The sequence below is a fragment of the Gambusia affinis genome, linkage group LG08, assembly GCF_019740435.1.
Source record: "Gambusia affinis linkage group LG08, SWU_Gaff_1.0, whole genome shotgun sequence".
NCBI classification, from domain to species: domain Eukaryota; kingdom Metazoa; phylum Chordata; class Actinopteri; order Cyprinodontiformes; family Poeciliidae; genus Gambusia; species Gambusia affinis.
Genome location: NC_057875.1, coordinates 10,638,962 through 10,659,738, shown reverse-complemented (window position 1 = coordinate 10,659,738; position 20,777 = coordinate 10,638,962). Strand labels below are relative to the sequence as shown.

Here is a 20,777-nt window from a genome sequence, read left to right as displayed (position 1 = left end):
TTCTATAGCAATACTGTAAAATGGAAATGGACCTACCAGCTACTGCAAAATTTTACTTTCAGTCTTTCTTAAAATAACTCAATTTTCAAAAGACTTTGCAAGACATCTCTGCAATGTATAAGGTATTACACATCAATATTTACATCTCATGTGTATTAATATACAGAAGCTGGCAGCAGAGTTCCCCAAACAGGAAAAAAACAGTAATGTACTCATTATAATACAATGCGGAGTATGCTTCTCCTATTTTTTTCACTGAAGAACATCACAGCTAGCAGCATTAGCTGTGGTGAAGAATAATTGGAAACCTGCACTGTTTAAAAGAGCAGTGGATAAAACCAAATTCACAAAACAATTCTATTTTCTACAGGAAGAGAATGTTGTTACTTGCTCCCTTTTGGATTTTTTCCCCCCTCACCTTCAATGAACAGCATTATTTTCTACCTAAAGTTTTATATCACTTTTATTTATTCCTTTCTTATACTTTTAGAAGAGAATGTTGTTATATTCATATGAAAACATTATAAATAAACAAACAAACAAAAAAACAACACCTGATTAGATCTTTATTCATGCAGCGAATGAAGCCAAATTCCTTAGACATAAACTGATTGTTGAAGAAACAACTTTACTCAAAAAATTTGACAGCAAAATGTCAGACAAGACTTTTTAGATCCATCTAGTTTTTACACACCAATCGGTCATCTCTTCTAACAGCCAGGTCATTATGAACGTTTCATTGTCTATTTTCACTACTGAGAAAGTAAAGAAAGCTCATGGGGAAAACTTCAGCCAATTAAAAGCATTGTCACACCATACTATAAAATCCTCTACCTGCTGACCAGGTTGAGCTCAGTGGTAAAACTATAATTAGGATTTACAGTTATATAAAAAAAAAAAAAAAAAAAAACTTCAGAAGGCAGTAGTTGAAAGAATGCCTTAAAAATTTGTTACAATAAAAATAGAAGAAGGTCATGAAAGGTTGTTTTATTTTCTCCCGAGTTTTTATGTGAATAAACAAGAGCTTTGTCAATTAGAGCTGAAATTAAATCTGGGGATTTCTTGTTCTGTCATGTGTGAAACAAAAGCAGTTCTGTATTTGTAGAAGCCTTGTTTACTGACCAAATAAACTTCTTTTAAATTAGAGGAATGTCCCCTGCCTTCCAACTTTCTCCATTTATTCTGCTTTAAATTACGCAGCCAGTAGTGGCTGTGGGGCTTCCTCCCACTGTCCAAAAACATGCATGCTGGGTTAATTAGTGGTTCTGAAATTACTTTAAGAGTGAGTGTGTATGAGAGCTGCCCCACCCAAAGTGGTATGAATAACATTTCTACTAATCAGACCAACATTTCTCCCTAACCTTTCAGCAATCTATGTTTTCTACACAGCTTGCTGGACACAACCTGGACATCCAGTGGCTAAAGGGTAGCATACCACAAATTGCCAGTGAACACCAAGAAAAACAGGAAAGCTTAGCATTATTTGCAAGCAAAGCAAAGATGCAACACATATTTTTAATGATCTCTGATTAACAAATGTAAATAATAATGTTAGTTTTAACTTTAAGTCATCAGTGTTTTGTAAAAAGCTGCCCACTCTGATTTAATAATTAAGATGAGACTATACTCAATTATACATATTTTGTGCTTGCAGTTCCAAATCAGTGTTAGATGATAGGTGAATGCTTTACTGACAAAATGCAGCCAATATGAGACAATTTGTCTATATAGTTCATAATGGTAAGATCTGCTTCTTGTCATGCAACAGAAGTTTTCCACATAAAGCTGTACTGGGGCACTAAGTCGTATATAATTTAAATTGATTGTGTAATACTGATTGAATATTGAGAGTTTCAGAAAACTCTAATATTACAGAGAATCAGTATAAGAATGATATTTTAAACAGAATTGCCAGGTTCATTTCTTAACATTTAATACTTGGTTTTGCCACCTTTATATTAATAACTGCAACAATGCGGCATGGCATGGACACGATCAACTTATAACTGCTGAGTCGTATCACTCATTACAATGAGTTGTAATGAAAGCCCAGATAGCTTTGATAACTGCCTTCAGGTCATCTGCCTTGTTGGGTCTGGTGTCTCTCATCTTTGTCTTGACAATACTGTGGGTTCCCTACTTGCTGAGCGTGTCAATGATTTTTCTTTCAAATGACCAGAAATAAGTTTGAAATATTCAACTCTATCAGTAATGAATATCTATAATTATCACTTTTTGACATAAGTAACGAAAGATAGAGAATCTTTTGACGATGGTCTATTTTTTTTTTTTTTTTCCAACTGTACCTGTGCTGTTTTCCGTTTGGCGTGGTGTTCTTTGGGAACTGGATCTGAATCCACTCCGGGTTTTCACGACGCTCCCACTTTATCCGTAAAGCTATGTGTTTTCTGTGTGAGAGACGCCGACTCTTGTTTGGAGCAGCGATTCCACGGAGGGGCTGAAACCCGCAACAGCCTGCGCTAACCGAGGGCGAGTCAGAACCATTTCATCCTCTGGACTTTACGCGCAACCGGACTTTTTTTTTTTTTTTCCTGCGTTTTTTTTCACGTTGGTGTGGGGATAAGAGCAAAAAAAGAAGAATCACTCGTAAAAGGCAACTGCGTGGCCACGCTCTCCCTCCCACCCCAGCCGAGGTCGTCTAGCTGGAGATCCATTCTCTTGCGTGGCACAAGTCTGGTATTTTCTTTCAGCTGCAAACACAGACTGACGGAGGGGATCAGTCCAAGAGGAGCTAACGGGAGAAATTTGGTTTTTAAACCGAGGCGGAACTGCTCTGCGGGGATCTTACTATAACCTGTGCTTGCTGGATGGCATAGGCAAAAACGGGGGGGTTTTCATTCATTTTTCAGCCCCTCTCAGCCACCACCCCTGTGGATCTGTCCGTGTGTTTTTTTTCACCCTCCTCTTCATCATTCAGTCTTGTTCACGAGTGGAATGCTGTGAACGATTTATTGGGCTGCTTGTGGAATAATAAATAATAATAAAAAAAATCTAGGCAGACTTGTGTTTTTATCATCCACGCTAGGCCTTAACACATTGGAGGCGCACTGCTGTTTTTAAGAGATGGAGAATGAAGATGGGGATTACCATCATTTATCCAGGAAAATCACTGGCTCGTGTACCACACCAGCCAAAGTGTACAGTGATGGGCAAAAATAGCAGATTGCATTTTTGGGATTTTTCTTTTCGATCAAAAACGCCTCCCCTCTTCAATCAAATCGCATTTATTTATATTTTCAACTAGCTCTACATAAAAAACGCACTTTTGGAGGCTGCTAAAGAGTAGCCTTTCGGGCTACAGACATTTATTATTCCTTTTTTATTTTTTCAATTTCTGATTTTATTTTAATGTGCAAGATCTCTTGCGAGGGGTGGACGTGTACGAACCTGTTATTTTGTTTTATTTTTATTTTTTGCGTTTTTTGAAAGGAAAATAATGAACGAGGGAGCAGAAACATCGATGGGTAGCCTGACCTTGTTTTGGGGTTTGCTGCTGTTTTTTTCTTCTGTCTGCGTACGATCCACTCATGGAGAGAGTAAGTATTTTGATAGTGTAAATGCTATAATTTATTTCTTCGCTCTCAATATGTCTGAAAGCTTGTCATCTTTGCGAGGAATATAATGTAAACAGTTTTTTTTATGTGTCAACAGTGAATAAATTATTATTTTAAGATCATTTTAATTAAATACGCCAGTGTAGCCGCGGCGCGCGCCTGTTATTAAAGCAGTATATTTACGCCATGTGTCGGAGAGTGCCCATAGATAACCCAAATACATATTATTTTATATGTTCATGCATTCTTATAAATGTGAACCCAAAGGGAGGGAATCCAGCAGCGCTCCCGACTCATTGTTTTGAACGCGCAGAAGTCAGAGGGATGGATACAGAGAGCAGAGCTGAAGGTTACTACGACCATGTGGCCATTTTGCATTTCGTAGTGCGTCGCTGCGCAAAAACAACAACAAAACGATTCAGACAATCCTATGAGCGTTGTTATTTTTTAAGTTAAAACTTATATGGCTGAAAAAACAGGCGAAGAAAATTACACTTATCTTCCATTAAAAACTATATCTGAAAGCTAGTTAGCCTCTTGTTATTGTGCGCCAGTCAATTAAATCTTTAAACTAGAGCAGCTTCAGAGCGCAGCTTGTTTTCCACCTCAGCTTTAACACTGTGTGCTCTGTGCTAATTAAGCTTAAGGAACGGATGGTGGCTTTCAGTCATAGACATGGACAATTTTTGACTTTGTTATGGAAACATTTTATAGCAGGGTATGCCACACTGGTAAAACAGCTAGAAAACACTGGGGGACAACACGTATTTTGGGACGTTTTCGTGATTTCACCTTCTAAGCCAAATTTAAGCATGGGCTTAATCAACGTGTTACACATTTTTTAAGTTCTTCAAGTTGTTGATCCACTTTTTAAAAGCAGGGCTTCCACTTTTATAGTAGTTGACCGTTTTTGAGTGATGCAGGGTTCATATGCAGTCACTTTTCTTCATGACTTGTCTTCCATTTTTCTTTCTTTCCTTGTGCCCTTTATTATTTTCCTTCCTTCCTTTTATCTGTCTTCTTTAATTTCTTCCTATCGTCTTTCTTATTTCCTTTCTTGTCCTCACAGATTATCTCTACTTTACTTCTTTGTGTTCTTTCTTCCCTATTTCCCCAGGTCCATCCTTTCTTTTTGTCCTGGCAGCCTATCTTCCTTGCTTGTGTTTTCCTTGCATGCTTAATTTATTTTTTCCTTTCTTCCTTCCTCGAGTCCATTTCTACTTCCGTCTTTGTTGTATTTTTCCTGTGTTCCTTGTGTTTTACCTTTACTTCTTCCTTCTGTTATTCCTTCTTACTTATTTGATTTTGTCTTCCAAAAGATTTAAAGCCTATTCTCTGTAGAAATATCTACCATAAAATTATGGTAAACTACAGGTTTTATATTTTAAATTAAAAGGACTTGGTGAGAAAGTTGAGACTTAAAAAGTCTGTAATTCTTTCAGGATTATGCAAAAACTGGGCGTTTATTCATTTGGGACATGATTTTATTGGTGTAGAGCATTACTTTTAGCTATAAAAGTGATAGAAGTTATCATCTTTGCGACGCCAAAAGGAGACCTAATTCCCATAGTGGAAAGCACTGTACTTTGTCAAATTGGGAAATAAAAAAGAAGCAAAACAAAACCATTTAATTTAAACTGTAATTAAGCTGTTAAATTATTTGTCAATTTCTTGCTTTTTGTCTGATGTGAATATGTTCAGTATCAGGGATACATCGATCAGCCTGGCCTGGCCAACTCTAATCATTGGTTTTTTTTGAGATCTGACCTGTTAATTTTGCTTTTTTTCCCCGAAGCCCTATATTAGACAAATGGCAAAATGTACACCCCTGATTCAGTCTTTAAAAAAAAAAAACTTAAGTCATTGCTGCACTGATCAGGCCTCTTCTTGCTCATTCAGATTTTGTTTATTTTTTTCCCTTTAGGTATGTCATAAAAAAGAGAAAAAATGAGCTGCAGATTCTTTTTGAATTATTAGAGTCAGTGTAGCAAGAAGTACGCCGATCAGTATTGTGATGGTACCGATTTCCAGTTTTGATTGTGGTCTGAGACGATGAGTCATGTTTTTATTACCAATTACAATTTTTATTTCTTAATGTATATATGACAGAAGAAAAATGTGCTCCATTTTTGTTTAGCAAAGAGCAGCCAATACTGAAACAGTGTTTATCAGTATTGTTTACATTTATACAATTTACCTTCTCTGATAAACATTGTTGAAAATTCAGAAATGATTTTTATTAAACTGAAAAGCATGTAAGTACATTCTGTTATTATCTACGTTTATGGAATGGAAGTTGTGTTTTTATTTTGAGTTTTGGCGCATTTAATGAAGAGGGACAAAATGTGATCTAATCATAGTCAATCAGGGCAAAACAGGTTTATTGCAGTCTGTCAGTAGCTTTAGTAGTTTGTCAGTAGTTAATTGTAGTTTTTCTCTGTTATTAGGACTTCCCTCTTACTTTCACTCATATTTTATATATTAGCGGGCATTACTCATCCATTAAGCACCTCTATGGGTGGATTGTTCTGCCCTGAACGTAGAGATTGTGCTTCTGTCCGTAACACGGACACTGCAGGATACCCCACTGCACCCCATCACATCAATTCCCTTATTACTTAAAGTGGAAACATCTTTGTATGTGAAGGGGACAGGCAGAATAACCTATATTAGCATCCAAATAGAAGAGAAAAAAATGGTTTCATCCCTGTTGACCAGTGGCCTGACCTTAGCCACGTTCTTTGAACCTCTCAGAGCTCCCTGAAAGGCTTGTGAGTGCAATTGGGAGGTCTCAGAGCGAGGGAGTCGCTCTTAGATCTCGAGCCTCTGTGCTGTATAATACATCAGACCTTCCAGAACACAGAAACTTCGGTGACAAAAGCCTGCAGAAAATATAAGGATCCGTGTCACTGATTCACCACTTGTAGATGGTGTTTACTTTACTCGGGCTGGAGAGCGTCAGAATTTCCAGCTGCTGTCATCACTTAGCGGAAAATCACAAACCTCTCAGAGCTCCATTTGGGGTTCAAATTTTTCTGTTCGTTTTGATAATCTGTCCGCACCAATAAAATGTAATTAAGCCCCCTTTTAACTCTCACCGCAACAGACTTTCCATGCCACAGCTTTCAAGTATGTAGCTGTTTTTTTCTTAAAAGAGAGCAGAGAGAGACTGTTGGGAAAATAGTTGGTGTTTGGAAATCATACATAAAACACTTGCAGGAGACTCGGATTTGGTTTTATTGATTTCAGTTTCTGAGCTGCTCTAAACCTCATCACTTGGCAGTGCCACCTGCAGCTCTTAAACTGTCACCAGCAGCACTGGTGCAGAGGTTGTGAGAGCACAGGCACTCTCTGTCCTGTCTCACGAGGCCACAACGATGTTCCTGTTCCTGTCGCCTTGGAACATTGGATTGGCAAAGACAAATGATGAAGCATCATTGGGAATTGTGTTTGACAGGTACTCTTCTCCTGTCCGACTTTTTCCCTCCTGGGTTGGGCTTGTTGCGGGTCGGCTCTTCCTTTTTGTGGCAGGGCACGTACCTCAGCTATGACTGCTGTCACTGTCATCCAAGGTGCCCCGTTTTGCCTCGTGACAGTGGTGACATAAGACCTCCACGCTGGCTGAGTGGCCTTCTATCTCTGTGATTACTGTGTATAACTCGGTGTGTTAGTCTGAGTCAGTGGAATGCTCCTGGGTATGAATGTGAAAGTGTGTCACTGGGCTGGTTTGTGAGCATCCAGTGAAAACGCTGTCCCATAGCTCTTCCGGTCTGCCAGCTGAGGTTTGGTTTGCAAAGCTTTAATCAAACGCTGTATTTCAAGTGGCATTTCAGTGTATTTGTTCAGTTATAGTTTTTCCATCCAACCGTGTGCCTATCATCATTTGCTGTGGGTTTAATAGCCAGTAAAGTGTTTTACAATTTGTGTGATGATTGTAAATGTTAGCTCCTTGACTGCACGCCACCTGTCTTATCAAATAAGTGGTGTCTGTACATAAAAAAACATTCAAAGATAATGCTATCTTGAGATGCATTGGTTGTTGTATTGTAGGACAATTTCAGATTCCTCGACAGAAAGATATTGAAGTTATTTTTCTGCTTTCTGATGGGAATCAAATGTTTATGAATTCAAGGAATTATTCAAATTGGTTAAAGTTGTCAATCATAGAAAACCCAGCAGATTGCTGTGAGTCACTGAGTTGCAGTATTCACTCCACCTTGCTTGCATTGTGCCGTTGAAATGGTTTACACCTGAAAAGCAGCTGTAGAAATGTAGATAGAGGTTGCCTTAGAGATCATTAACATGATTTCAAAACCATGGAGCCAGTGAGTTAAGGATTGTTGTGATGTGATCCATATTCCCTGTGTTAGTCAAGACTCTTGCAGCAACATTTTACAAAATGAACCAGAAAAAGTACACAAAAACATCTAAACATACACACTGTATGTGTGTGAAAACAGTTAAAATTGACCATCCTACTTTTTGTTATTATTACTCTTTTGGCTGTCCACTATTGCCACATTCTTGCGCCAGAAGAGTGGCAGTTGCAGACAGTGAATCAACACAATTTGCTAGGTTGCTTTAAATCTGGACCTATTTCTTTTTACCAAGTGGCACAATAAACTCAGCTTGACCGACTTTATGACCAGGATCCAATTGGAATGTATGTACTTGACTTTAATTCTGTCTACATCTTTGGATTTAATTCACCGTACATTATTTAATTGTGAAATAAGTATGAAAGAGCAAACAGACTTTTCTTAAGTGTTTGAGATGAGTTGCTATATATTTATGCAGTCTTTTAAATCACATTAAGAACTTATATTGAAGATTTGCTTTTGCTCCAGTAATCGTCTGTGATATGATGCATTCACTTACTTGTTTAAGTAAAAAACAAAGTCTTTGTACATTTGATCTGGCTGTCACCAGCCAACCCGGATTGGTGCATCTCTACCACAAATCCTTTTGTTGCATCCTACAAGTCAGGGCATTGTGGTTTGGAGTTGTTGTAATGAGGATAAACGACAAGTAAATTTGTTTATATAGCTCTAGATTAAGGGATCCTGAGTAATTCCATTTGTCTAATTGTTATAAACTAGCTTATTCTGGGGATTATAACACCTTAATATTTGTTTAATAGCTTGTTTTACTTCATGCTTTCTACAAATGGCTTCTTATTAGGAAAAACGCTTAATATTTTTGTGATTTTTGCAAAAAAAAAAGAAAGAAAAAAAACTGCCTGAAAGTGTTAAGTAATGTAGTAGAAACATAATGGTGAATAGAACAGTTTTTCTTTTCTTAATTTTGTCTGATTTCTGTCAACCTACATGCACCCTTCTCCTTATTGATTTATTATCAAAGCACTTTTTTTATAGAAATCAGGTCATTGCAGCTTGTAATGCTGTTTGCCTCCTGCCCACTTGAGTGAGAGGCAGTCTTTGTTTGGGACTTGTTATGATGAGGAGTGTAGAGTTACTGTTTGGGGTTTCGATGATATCTGAGCCACAGTGTTTGAAGTTGGGTCCACTGAGGGGAAGTGGCCCACCAGAACACTGGTCAGATGACTTCCAGTATGCGGTGGATTAGAGCCGGTTGATGTGACAGGTGCAAGTTGACGTGACATGCATAACAAGTGCTTTCTGGCTTGATGTCAAGTTAAATTGTCAATGGTAAACGCAGCAAGGATTACCAGGATAAAATCCCGTGGAAGTATTTTTTAAAATATACATATTAATATGTAATATATTGATTCAGTGCAACTATGTACTTTTATACTGCTTAATTTTAGTGGTGTAGTAATGTAGCCTATTTTGAAATTGAAACTTTGATTTTGTAGCACATTATTTGTAAGTTTTTGTTTTATAATTTTCTTACAGCCAAATAGATCATGTTTTTTTATATTTTCTTTTCTTCTTAATTTTATCATCATCCCAAAAAAGGCAATGAAAATTGTTATAATATTATGTCCGTATCCTAATAATTGTTAAAGTGAAGTTTTGCTTTCTAAAGTTTTGAGCAAAATATTTGGTTTCACTGCCACGAAGAAGCTGGAATCGCCTGTTTTCTAAACAATATGCAAGACTTCAAAGACTGTACATTTAGTTTTCAGTTTTTGTTTATGTATGATTCCTAGGAGCTTTAACAAGAAATACTGTGGATCTAGTGGCCTTGCAGTGTCAGTGACAGATTTGCTCTATTTGCTGGGGAAAAAAATGACACTAACTCTACAGTCTTACAACTCTGGATTTAATTTTCTTCATAAAAACTAAAAAAAATAGTCTGTTATAAATCTAAATATCTCTCTATATAAAACAATACTGCCTTTGATTTCTGGCTTATTAAAAACATTGAATGACTTAAAACTCCAAACATTATTAGTCCATAAATTGATAAACCAACAGGAATAACTGTGATTCACTTTTGAGTTTAGTAAAAATAAGCTACAGGTTAGTGATTTATGAGTTTAGCCGCACATAGGATTGATCTTATTATTCCTTATTTTGAATAAGGAATAATATTTTCTGTTACTAATTTTCTGTTACTGTAATTTTCTGTTATATATATATATATATATATATATATATATATATATATATATATATATATATATATATATATCAAAAACCCTGCTGCTATTTTTTGTTTTATGGTTAATGTTTTCAGTTTATTATTGAAATAACACAGGGAGTTTGTAAGTGTTGTGGTCATTAGCAATAAAAAAAACCAAAACAGAATTAGTATCTGCAGAGAAATGTCATAAACTAATACAGTTTAATAGTTGACAAATAAACAAAATATAATAAGATCAGGTGGTATGTTTCTTAAAATAATTAAACAAGCAGATGTTGTTGTGAAAGTAATATTTTCCATCTAAGTGTGAAATAAAGTTTATTATTTACAAGCTCGGCATGTTCTGTGGATCCAGCAAGTGTTGGCCGTTAGAGTCGTGGTTTAATTTTAACGGAGGTGCGCGGGGTCATGTTTGCCTGTGTGTGTGCTGGTGCAGGTGCGCTTGTGTATGTGTTTGTGTGTTGACATCTCCACAGAGGATCGGGGCAGGGTTTATCAATCATAAACATGAGCCCATGGATCACGTTACGCTGTGCAGATATGTGTGTTTACTCAGCAGTGTGAAGAGCAAAGAGACCCAGGAGGAAGAGACGGACACATCATGCAGGATATCAGTCTGTGTGGACAGAGCTGCTGAAATATGTCTTTATGTAATGTAATCATGGTAACTACATTATCTTTAAGTGTTTATTTGTTGCAACAAGTGGAGTAAGGAAAGCTTGCAGCCTTAGTTGGAGGCAAAATCTTTCTCAAGCTTTTGTGTGAGAAAATGATTGGAATTCCTGCTACTTAACATGCCTAATGGGCAGAATAAGAGCCTCACAAAGAGGAAGGCTGTGTCATTCCTCTCCCTTGTTGTATTCCCATTCCAGCCTCTCTTTTTTTAAGAGTCTTCACAACATTGAGAAACGCATTCAGAAGGTAGCAGTTTCTGCTTGCAGAAGTTCTGCACCCGTGTGGCCTCTCCATAGTTTGGCTTGGCTGAAATCTTATCTTCCGCTGGCCAGACGCCCCCTGATTTTATTAATGCCCTCATCAGGAAGTGGAGCCCAGAGCTTCTCTTTACTAACAAACAAATTAGCCTTTGTATTGGAGTGGCTCCACCCCTCCTCCTTCGCTTCCCGGCTGCTGGAGAAGCTGGAAGAAAATTCTCAATGAAACAAAGAAGACATGCAGCTCGATGGCTCACATGTGGAGCCCAGGGGCATTGGTGTTGATTGGAGAAAGCAAATACTATTTTCTTCGGGAGTAATTGTTTCCGTTCTAAATTTGGACAAGTAAAACATCCCACCGGGGGCAAATGTAGCCCATTCATCCCCTTCATAAGCAATGTGACTTCTATTTTTAAGGAAAAAAAACATTTAATCAAAGCACATGAAACAGCGATTTTGATGTGGAGATTGAATGCCTGTCTTTCCGCAGGAAACATAATTCATGAGGGACTTCCATTACCATTGTTGTGCAAACAAAATAAATCCATGGGTACAACATTTGTTTTGGACTAAAACAGCTCAGTTATCTGCTTTTCTCCGCAGTATGACAAGGATCAGAGAAATACTATGAAGGCTTGCCTGTTTGGTTGGACAGGGACTGCAGCAGTGTAACTATGGCTGCCTCCTAAGCTTCTGTAAGAACATAACAGGTTTAACCAAAGAGCTCATATGTCAAGGCATTTCCTGTACCAATCACTAAACCTCCTTTTAGACAACAATTAATAATGTTCTCTGTACTATTCACACCTTCACTTAACAGATAAGCTACTTATGATGTTTTGTTTACTGTGAAATAAAGGATAGGTAAATACAATACTAATTTAAATGCCCAACATTTAAGCTTAACAGACTAAAGGCTGGAATAAATATTAAGCGTTATAAGGAAGAAAAAATGTTTTTGGATTAAGTGATTAAATGTTGTGAGAGAACTTTGAAAACAGAAGATTAAGATACAGGAGATTATTTAAAGTGAGAAATTAAGGTGGAATAATATAAAACATTTAATGTTAATAATTATAATGATAATAAAAATACTTTGATAAAATGGTAAATGTCAAAAAGTCAATAAGAAATGTTTAACATCTGATTGTTTCTTCTAATTGCGAGAGCGATATGATGTAAAATAAGACCTGAAAATCTATGCTGTTTTTGTTCCTAGTCATTACAAAGGTTGGTAAAGCTGCATTTATTGGAACAGTACATATGTCAAAGAGCAATGTTACAGAGGCCAGGTTTAGTTTATCATTTTTTGCTTATAATTTATGGTCTTGCGGTTTTTTTATACCGCTCTTCTTTTTGTGCTATTTCCTTCTTACATTCCTTCATTTGAAAACATGTGAGCAACAAAAATAATTTATAACACTGCAAAAATTAAATTTATGAGTAGAACAGCCATGGGCTGCTTGCTCTAAATAATATATAAAACAGTTTTAAAAGAATTCAGAGCTCGTAAAAAATTTCAGCTAGAATTTTCCCTCTTCTACCTGGTGCTGAGCCCTGCTGTCCAGCTGGTTGAAAGAAGGCTGCCACACTTTCTATTACTCACATGTAACACAACAAGCTGCTTGGAAAAAAATCTGGTGACACAAAATATGGACAGTCATTATGTGGACACTAAATAAGCTCCAGTCATCCCTCTTATAAAAACTACAGCTGGGAAGCTTAAAACGTCTTGTTAAGCAGCTGACTGCAGCCTGGCCACCAGAGTATGTAGGCCGACTAATTAACCAGCTAATATCAGTTTGTTACATATGTGTCACTCTATAAAGAGTGGCACGGCAAAAAGTTGTAATATGAAGTGTATTCAATTTCTACTCTTGTAGCAATCTGAATGTATTTTGTAAAACATTTAGTTTGTTAAAGATTATTTTTTGTTGTTCTTTTACTCAAACTAATTACCCCTTTACAATCTCATAACTACAGCAGATGCATTTCAGATGAGTATATGTTCATTAATAATGGGCAAGATAACAATACGTGACCTTTCCTAAGTTAACATTTTGATCAGAAAGGAAAATGTGGTTAATTAAAAGTGGCTCTGGATTAACCAACTTCAGATTTTTCCATGTAAAGAAATAATAATAATTGGAACCTATATGTAGTTTTCCTTCTACTTTGCAATTATCCAAAGTAATTGCAAAGTAATATTTTAGATGACACTGTTTTAATTGCAGTCAGTCGTTCATGGGCCTCCCTAGAAACCACAATTCAAGATTACTAAAACAGTAATGGCTCATACTGATGGAACAGATCAAAAAGGAGGCAACCACAGATGAAGTCTGAATAAGCCATGAGAAGCCATTTACAAGAATCTCAAATAAATTACAACAAAACTTTACTGGAAATGTTTAATTTGAGTAGCTAAGCAAGGTACCAGTAATAATATTGACATTCAGACGCTTTACGAATTCTGTCTCTCTTCTATGTGTATTTACATATTACACCTTTCAGGCAACGAATACACCTATTTCCTAAGCAAATCTAAGAAAATGATGGGAAACTCCTAACAAAGAGTCCTAGAAAGGTCATCGCTTTCTCAGATGGAAAAGGATATTTTGAAATGGACTTTGATCAATAGAAAACTGTAGTTTTACAAGTAAATGTGTTGTAATCCTGGATGCCACATCCTCTATGCTCAACAAAGGAAAGGTTATGCATTTTAAAAAGCACTCTTTGCAGTAATAATGGGGTTGCTGTGAAGCACATTTGTGAATAAACCAGTCATGCTGATCCATGATGAATTTAAATGTAAGGTTAGAATGATTTGCAGATCATCTGTTTTTGTTTATATTAATGTAGTCGCAGCATTTTTGGAAATAACATTAAAAGAAAAGTCTCTTCATATGGCAAACATGTGTGAATCACTGGTTATGCCTGGGAAACTGCATGATGTCACTACATTAAATTTATATCTCAAAAGTTTATATTGCTGTTGCTGTTGTTGTTGTTGTTGTTGTTATTATGGGACTTCTGGCATGAAGTTTGTCACCGCTTCTCTGTCAAAACTTGCTCACACATTGCTGCGTGCTTGGAAGGTAGCATCAGAAGCGATCATGTCACAACCTGGCATCCCTGAGCGCAACCAAAGCTAGAATTTGGCTGGCAGATCGAGACAAGTTTAAGTTTTATGGGTAAGGATTATGTTTATTTAAGCGTGAACGTTACAGATTTGCATTTGATGGATTGGTGCATAGTTACATTTACTGGCAGAGTTGATTGTCATCAATAATAAAAGATAAATGTGAATGTTGTCAGTGGGCGCTCCCAACACTGTGGTTTCAAGTGTTGTTTTCCGAGCGCAGAGAATTGGCTCATGTACACGTTGAGGTTATCTGAGGTGAAAGATGAAGCATTTTACTGTAAAACACAGGTGTTGGGTTTGAAGTTATACAAAAAAGAAGTTTTGAACATGTTCACTTGTGCATCTCAGTGGGAAAATAAGTGAGAGTTTCTGTACTCTGGTAATAGTTTCTTATTACTGAGAACAAACTAACCTTTTATTTTACAGAGTGTTGAAAAATTATCTCCTAGTGCAGCACACAGGGTTCCAGAAAGCGAGAAAATATTCTATCAGCCTTACTGTCTTGAATAAAAGGATCATATGCTACAAGTAGATTAATGAAATTATTATTTTTGGTCAATGAATACATGCTTATTTAAATTCTGGCCAAATAGCTTTACTACCTTTATTCAGGTTTTCTGCAAAGGCTGTGAAAGTGCAGAATTTGTTTTAAGAATGTTCCAGATCTGGAATAGATGGAAAGACAGATAATTTATACAAAGCCATACTACATGGCGTGTCCTGTTCCACAGTCATACCTCTTATCTTCCCTCCATCCATCAATCTGTTGGCTTATTGCTTATTATCCACTCATCCTTCCATTAGTTCACCATCCAAATATCTATTCATTCTGTCCTTTCATCCATCCACCCACCCATCCATCCATAGTTCAAAAATTGTCTTTAAATAGTTTTTAACTTTGGAGATTTTAATTGTTGAAATAAAATGACGTATAAAGACCCTTTATTTTGTTACACGTGTAGAATGCTTGCAGTTTACCAATAATTCTCTTAGTTATCAATTCAGAAATGTATTTATTTATTTGTTTTCTTTTTTTTTCTTTCAGTCTGTAGCCCGAGTATTGACATCCGGAATTACATAAGTGAATTCCAGGCTCTTGAGAACTGCACAGTGTTGGAAGGTTTCCTACAAATCGTTTTAATCAACGAAAAGACAAGCAACATCAACCAGGAGGTCTTCCGCACCCTCAGCTTCCCGAAGCTGACCGTCATCACCGACTATCTGCTGCTGTTCCGCGTTCCTGGCCTAGATAGCCTCAGCACGCTCTTCCCCAACTTGAGCGTCATTCGGGGCCGTAATCTCTTATATGGAAATGCTTTGGTGATCTATGAGATGACCAACCTAAAGGACATTGGCCTTTACAACCTGATGAACATCACCCGTGGGGCAGTGCAGATTGAAAAGAACCCAGAGCTCTGTTTCCTGGACTCGGTGGACTGGTCTCTGATCATGGACAGCAATGTTAATAATGTTATAACTGGGAACAAGAAGTCGAAGGAGTGCGATGATGTCTGCCCAGGCACGATGGAGGACAACCCTACATGTCAGAGGACATTGGTCAAAGGCAACAATGACTACCGCTGCTGGGCATCGAAGCATTGTCAGAAAGGTAACCCAATTTCTGCTTTTTTAATTAAAGAATGACTTTGATCTTTGAAGTTTACTTCCTTTCAGACATTTTACAATTGCATGCAACTTCAACACTTAATCCAATGAATCTATGTAGAGATCTTCCTCAAACATATTCCTATTTGTTCATTGCACAGACTTTTTCTTCAGATCAGGCTATTTATGAAGGAAAGGATGGCAGCAATATACAGCATCAGGTATTAAGGAGATATACTTGGTTGAGGTTAAAGGAGCTCTGCCAAGAAATGAGGTAGTCTAACAGTCTGGAGCATGTCAACTAAATATTTGCCAGAGGGACATTTAGAAATTTGTGAAAAAAGGGGTTCATTGAAGGATCTGAGGGAGGGTTGTCCTTGTTGAACTTTAGCCCAGTGGTGGGGCTGGCCACTTTTCATTAAAGTAGTTCAGAAGGAGGTCACATAACAGCAAATAAGGCAAATAGAGATAACATTGATGGACCGGTATACACACTGATAGCATCCAAACAAGGAAAGTTGAGGAAAACCTATACCTTAAGTTGAACAAAACTTGTTGAATAAGCGTGAAAGTATATTAAAACTGCTTGTTGCACAAGGTGATAAATGTGGACACACGTCTCTGACACCACGTTAAGTTTGACATTGAGTACCACATGTGGAGTCAAAACAGACATTTGGTGCCAAAGCTTAAAGATACAGAGATATTCTGTTCTAAAAATATTTATGTAAAATTATACTCTGCTTTCTTTATTTCTCCAAGCTACATTCACTTTTAAAAGAATTAATATGCTATAATCCATATTAGATTTTGTTTTGCTACAACACCATACTTCAATGAGTTTTATTTGTGTCTTACTCGATAGCATAGTAGTTGCCACTCAGAAGTATAAGGATAAATTATCTACAAGTAAACATTTGAAAAGGATAACATTCAAATGTGTTTAAGCCTTTTTACTCCAATACCCTAAAATAAAGTCAAGGGTAACCAATTACATGTTTTAGTCACCTGCAGAGAGTCATGACAGTTGAAAGGACAGCTAGTACTCATTCACTCCACAGATCTGACCTCCATAGATGAATGGCAAAATTGTTGATCTAAACCCAATACATTGAGGTTTGTAGTTGTTACTTGACAAAAGGTGCAGGCGTGTTGGAAGGCATTGTTAGTTAACATCTTTTTTTATTGTTCTTAAGACCTGTGTGCAGCTCCAATGGTCAGTTTAGATTCACAAACAAACACGGGGTCTCTGTGGGAACCTGCAGAACAAATAGTGGAAATAAAACCTGCGTCTTTCCCCTTGTGACCACAACTTTCTTTGCAACGTTTATTGTTTGTCTGTGTTTATTCTTGGACGGGTTGACCTATCGGGAGTTTCCCGCAACGTTATCAGCTGCTCAATTCGTGCACAACTGACCCTGTAAAATAAAAGTTTTTAAATCCCTTTGTTAAAGGAAAAAAAAGTTTCATGAAGACTGCCACATTGTGAATGGTGTAGTCACACAATTTTATTCTTTGCACAATTGATGATTTTGTGGTGTTTTTCTCACACAACTGACCTGAGAGCAGGAGTATTGTTTAGAGCAGTTTGCCTCTCTCAAAGGGCCTGGCTGAGTTCAGGGTAAACACATTCATCTGGAGAGGCCTGAGGTATCAAGACCGCAGATAAAGGTTTTCAGGAAGCTACTCTGGTTACAAAAAATAGGGTTGGATGGCATAGAGGCAGTGTGAAGCATTTTTCATTCAATAATGCGGCAGAATGAAGCTAAAACCAAACTGGGTTGTGCTTTAATATGTTAGAATTTGTGTTGGGATTTTTTTTTAAGGTATGATGGGTTTTCTTGGAACTTTCCCACTGTAGAGCACTCTTCTCCCCTCTCTACCCCTTTGTATAATTGCCTTGTTTTTCTCCGGTACAGATGTTCCTTCAAGGGCATGCAGTGGTTTTCTAGTCAATACAGCCCGGTCTTCTCTTTAATTACACTTCATAAGGAGGAGCGCTGTCTGCTAGCTAACTACAGTAGCCTCTGGGGCTTCAAGTTCTCTTCAGAGCTGAAAAAAGAGGCTTTTTTTTCTTTCATTTTCTTCTGGTCTTTAGACATTATTGGTTTGTATTTGATTAGGAAATGTTAATGGTAATGTGGAGCAGAGTGGAATATTCCAGGTTAATGTTAGATAAAGGTGAGTGGGAGTCAGCTATCTTGTTAAATGGAGACTGGAGAAATGGGCACTTCTTAGAGGCAAGCAGTGATGCGGAGAGAGGCCTGTTCTGAGAAGTTCTACACAGGAGGAAGGGCATAAAGACAAAATGTCAGACAAATGTCAAGTATACAGACTCAACAGCAGTCTATGAGTGAAAGACAGTTCTGTGTGTTGAGAACAGTCTTTCCCTGTTTGTGTTTTCCTCTTCTTTTTGAAACATCCACTCCTTTAGCTTCGATGCCGTTTCTTCTCCCCATTGTGTCTGTTCATTTTCTTCCTCTCCACTTCACTTAGCCTCATCTCTGATTGTCCTTGTCAGAGGTTCTGCTGGTGTTTCCTGCTCTATTTTCACCTCACTCTTTTCCGCAGGGCTTATCAGAGGCTGCTAACAACCTCGGCTGTCAGATAACTTCACTGTGTACTTGTCAGAGATGTTTTCTCTTTCTCTCGCTCTTGTTTGACTGGGCCCTGAATCTTTGAATGTTTTTCAAAGGGCTTAAAAGGTGTATGGCCTGTGTCTGTGTTTTGCCCTCTGCAAAAAATAAAATAAAATAAATAAATAAAAAAGACTTGTGACAGTTAGTCAGATAGACAGATTATGTCTAATTATATGCCTGCCCTGCTTCAGGTTTGGTTGGTCTTCATAGCTCCACAGGGAGGCACACATTCCCTGATTCGCAAGTTCTCACAGAGCTCACATTTCTTCTTTATGGAATCAAATATTAACTTTTGGTATGCTGGAGGGCACATTCAGTTAAGGCTACCTCATGCAAAAGAATACCACATATGTAATGTTTTTCTTTTCAATAAGCAGCATGTTTGCACATTAACATACTTTAAGACAATGGAAGCAGACAACATGCCCAACTCATGACTTGTTCTTGTCTTTTCTGTTCTCCTGATTTAACTACAGTCACATTCAATAAATTAAAACGGGTTCCGATGAGGTTTATTTGTCAGATTAAAAGTTTCTTTTTAAAATTACAACCTTTAAGGAGGTATCAAACATAATTTTCATTTGACCCATATTTCTGCGTTCAGAATGTTTTTTTTATTGTTGGTCTGATGTAATATTCTAATCTTAAATGTCATGTTTTCAATAGCTACAAGCAAGAAATCATCAGCCTTAAAAAAAGCTTTAAAACATCAGTCTACGTGTAACTAGTTGATATAATGTGTTTCAGTAACTGTGTTACTGAAATACATGAACTTCTGATTCTTATTTGAATTTATTGAATATGACTATATATCAGCTGGAGGTAGATACAGTTGATATATAGTCAACTTGGCTTAATAAGTAGGAATATTGGAATGAAACAGCTTTTTATAGAATTTTCTATACGAATGGCTCATTTGTGCACACGCTGAAGAAATACCTATGGAAGATTCTTAAACTATACATCACCAAAGTGTAACATATTTATTTATGTCAATTAAAATACTACTTGTTATAAGATAACTTATTTTCCTACACAATGTTATAAATCTCTTAACAAATAATTGTCATATTTTTGTTCAACGTAGAAAATTGTGTATGAACTATAAGGTATTTACATCAACAATGCATATTTTGGTGGACTCATTACAAACAACAACAAAAAAAACCCACAATATTTTGTTAATCTTTTATGAGAATAACTAAAGGTGTTTAGGACTGCACAACACTTTTCCTTACATCTTCATTTGGCATGTATGCATACATAGCTGCTGATATGATATATATATATATATATATATATATATATATATATATATACTTATATAGTAGGCTGCAGGGTATACTCACAATAAGTCAGTGACATTGATTCCATATTTTTGCTTTATTGCCAGGAGTTGTTAGAAATTTGTATATTTGGTGTAAATGAAATCTAATTGCCGAGAGTCAGATTTGTATTTTGGCATACAAAGTGGGAATCGCAAAGACTTCTGTCATTAATAATATAAGAACATAAGTTTTCATGTTCTGGAATCTACTAGCAATAATATATAGTCAATTGTTTTCATTTTTGAAAACTCTGTTTCAAATAGCAGGGATTCACATATTCACACACTGATCACATAGTTTGCTTTTTGGATGGCTTAAAAAACAAGCTAAACCCAAGTAGAGTGCTAGGTTTTATCAAACTGAGCATCAGTCAATTCCAATCACTACCCAATATCCTGATGCATCTCTAGTTATACAAAATTGTTGTTAAGAAAAAGATAGATCTTTCACTCCAATTGCGTTTGCTGTTTTAAGTCTTTTGCTGTCCAACGTGTGTAAGGAATGGCTGCAGCTGTAGACCAAAAATTTGTCTCCTTTTTCTTTCAGTTACTTTGTTGTCTTTCAACAAAAATAGAAAATAAAAACTCTTTCTTGTTGCATGCAGTAGTGGAAAGAAAGTCACATGATAACGTTTGGACTACATTGGTTGTTTATTCATTAATGCAATCTGTTGTATTGCTATGAATAGCAAATCATGTGCCAAGCAAGTCTCCAGCAGCATTCTTTGGCTGTGTCTTGCGAAGAGACTTGTGAGATGTGCTGTGTTGAAAGTGATACCTTATTGCTATGAGGTCCAATGCCCAAAGTTTGCTATTTCAAGTTAGAAGTCAGAAACCGAAAAACAAAACAAATAAACAAAAAAAAAAAACAACCAAAACCATTCAGTATCACAGAAAGAATTAACTGTTTCTTTATGTCCTTATTTAAAGATGCATTTTGGGTTTCAAATGTGGCCCACTCTGCTGCTTTTTTATTAACACTTTATT

The 20,777-nt window shown here is 36.8% G+C and overlaps 1 protein-coding gene across 1 annotated transcript in view; it reads left to right on the top strand.

Annotated features, from left to right (window-relative positions):
• Positions 1-2,326: 2,326 nt before the first annotated feature.
• The window catches only part of igf1ra (insulin-like growth factor 1a receptor), an 88,990-nt gene continuing 70,539 nt past the window's right edge, over positions 2,327-20,777 (top strand). Inside the window, exons 1-2 of the mRNA XM_044123685.1 lie at positions 2,327-3,557; positions 15,265-15,828. Coding sequence (XP_043979620.1) covers positions 3,458-3,557; positions 15,265-15,828 — 664 coding nt within the window. The 5' untranslated portion in view covers positions 2,327-3,457. The remainder of the gene's footprint in view (positions 3,558-15,264; positions 15,829-20,777) is intronic.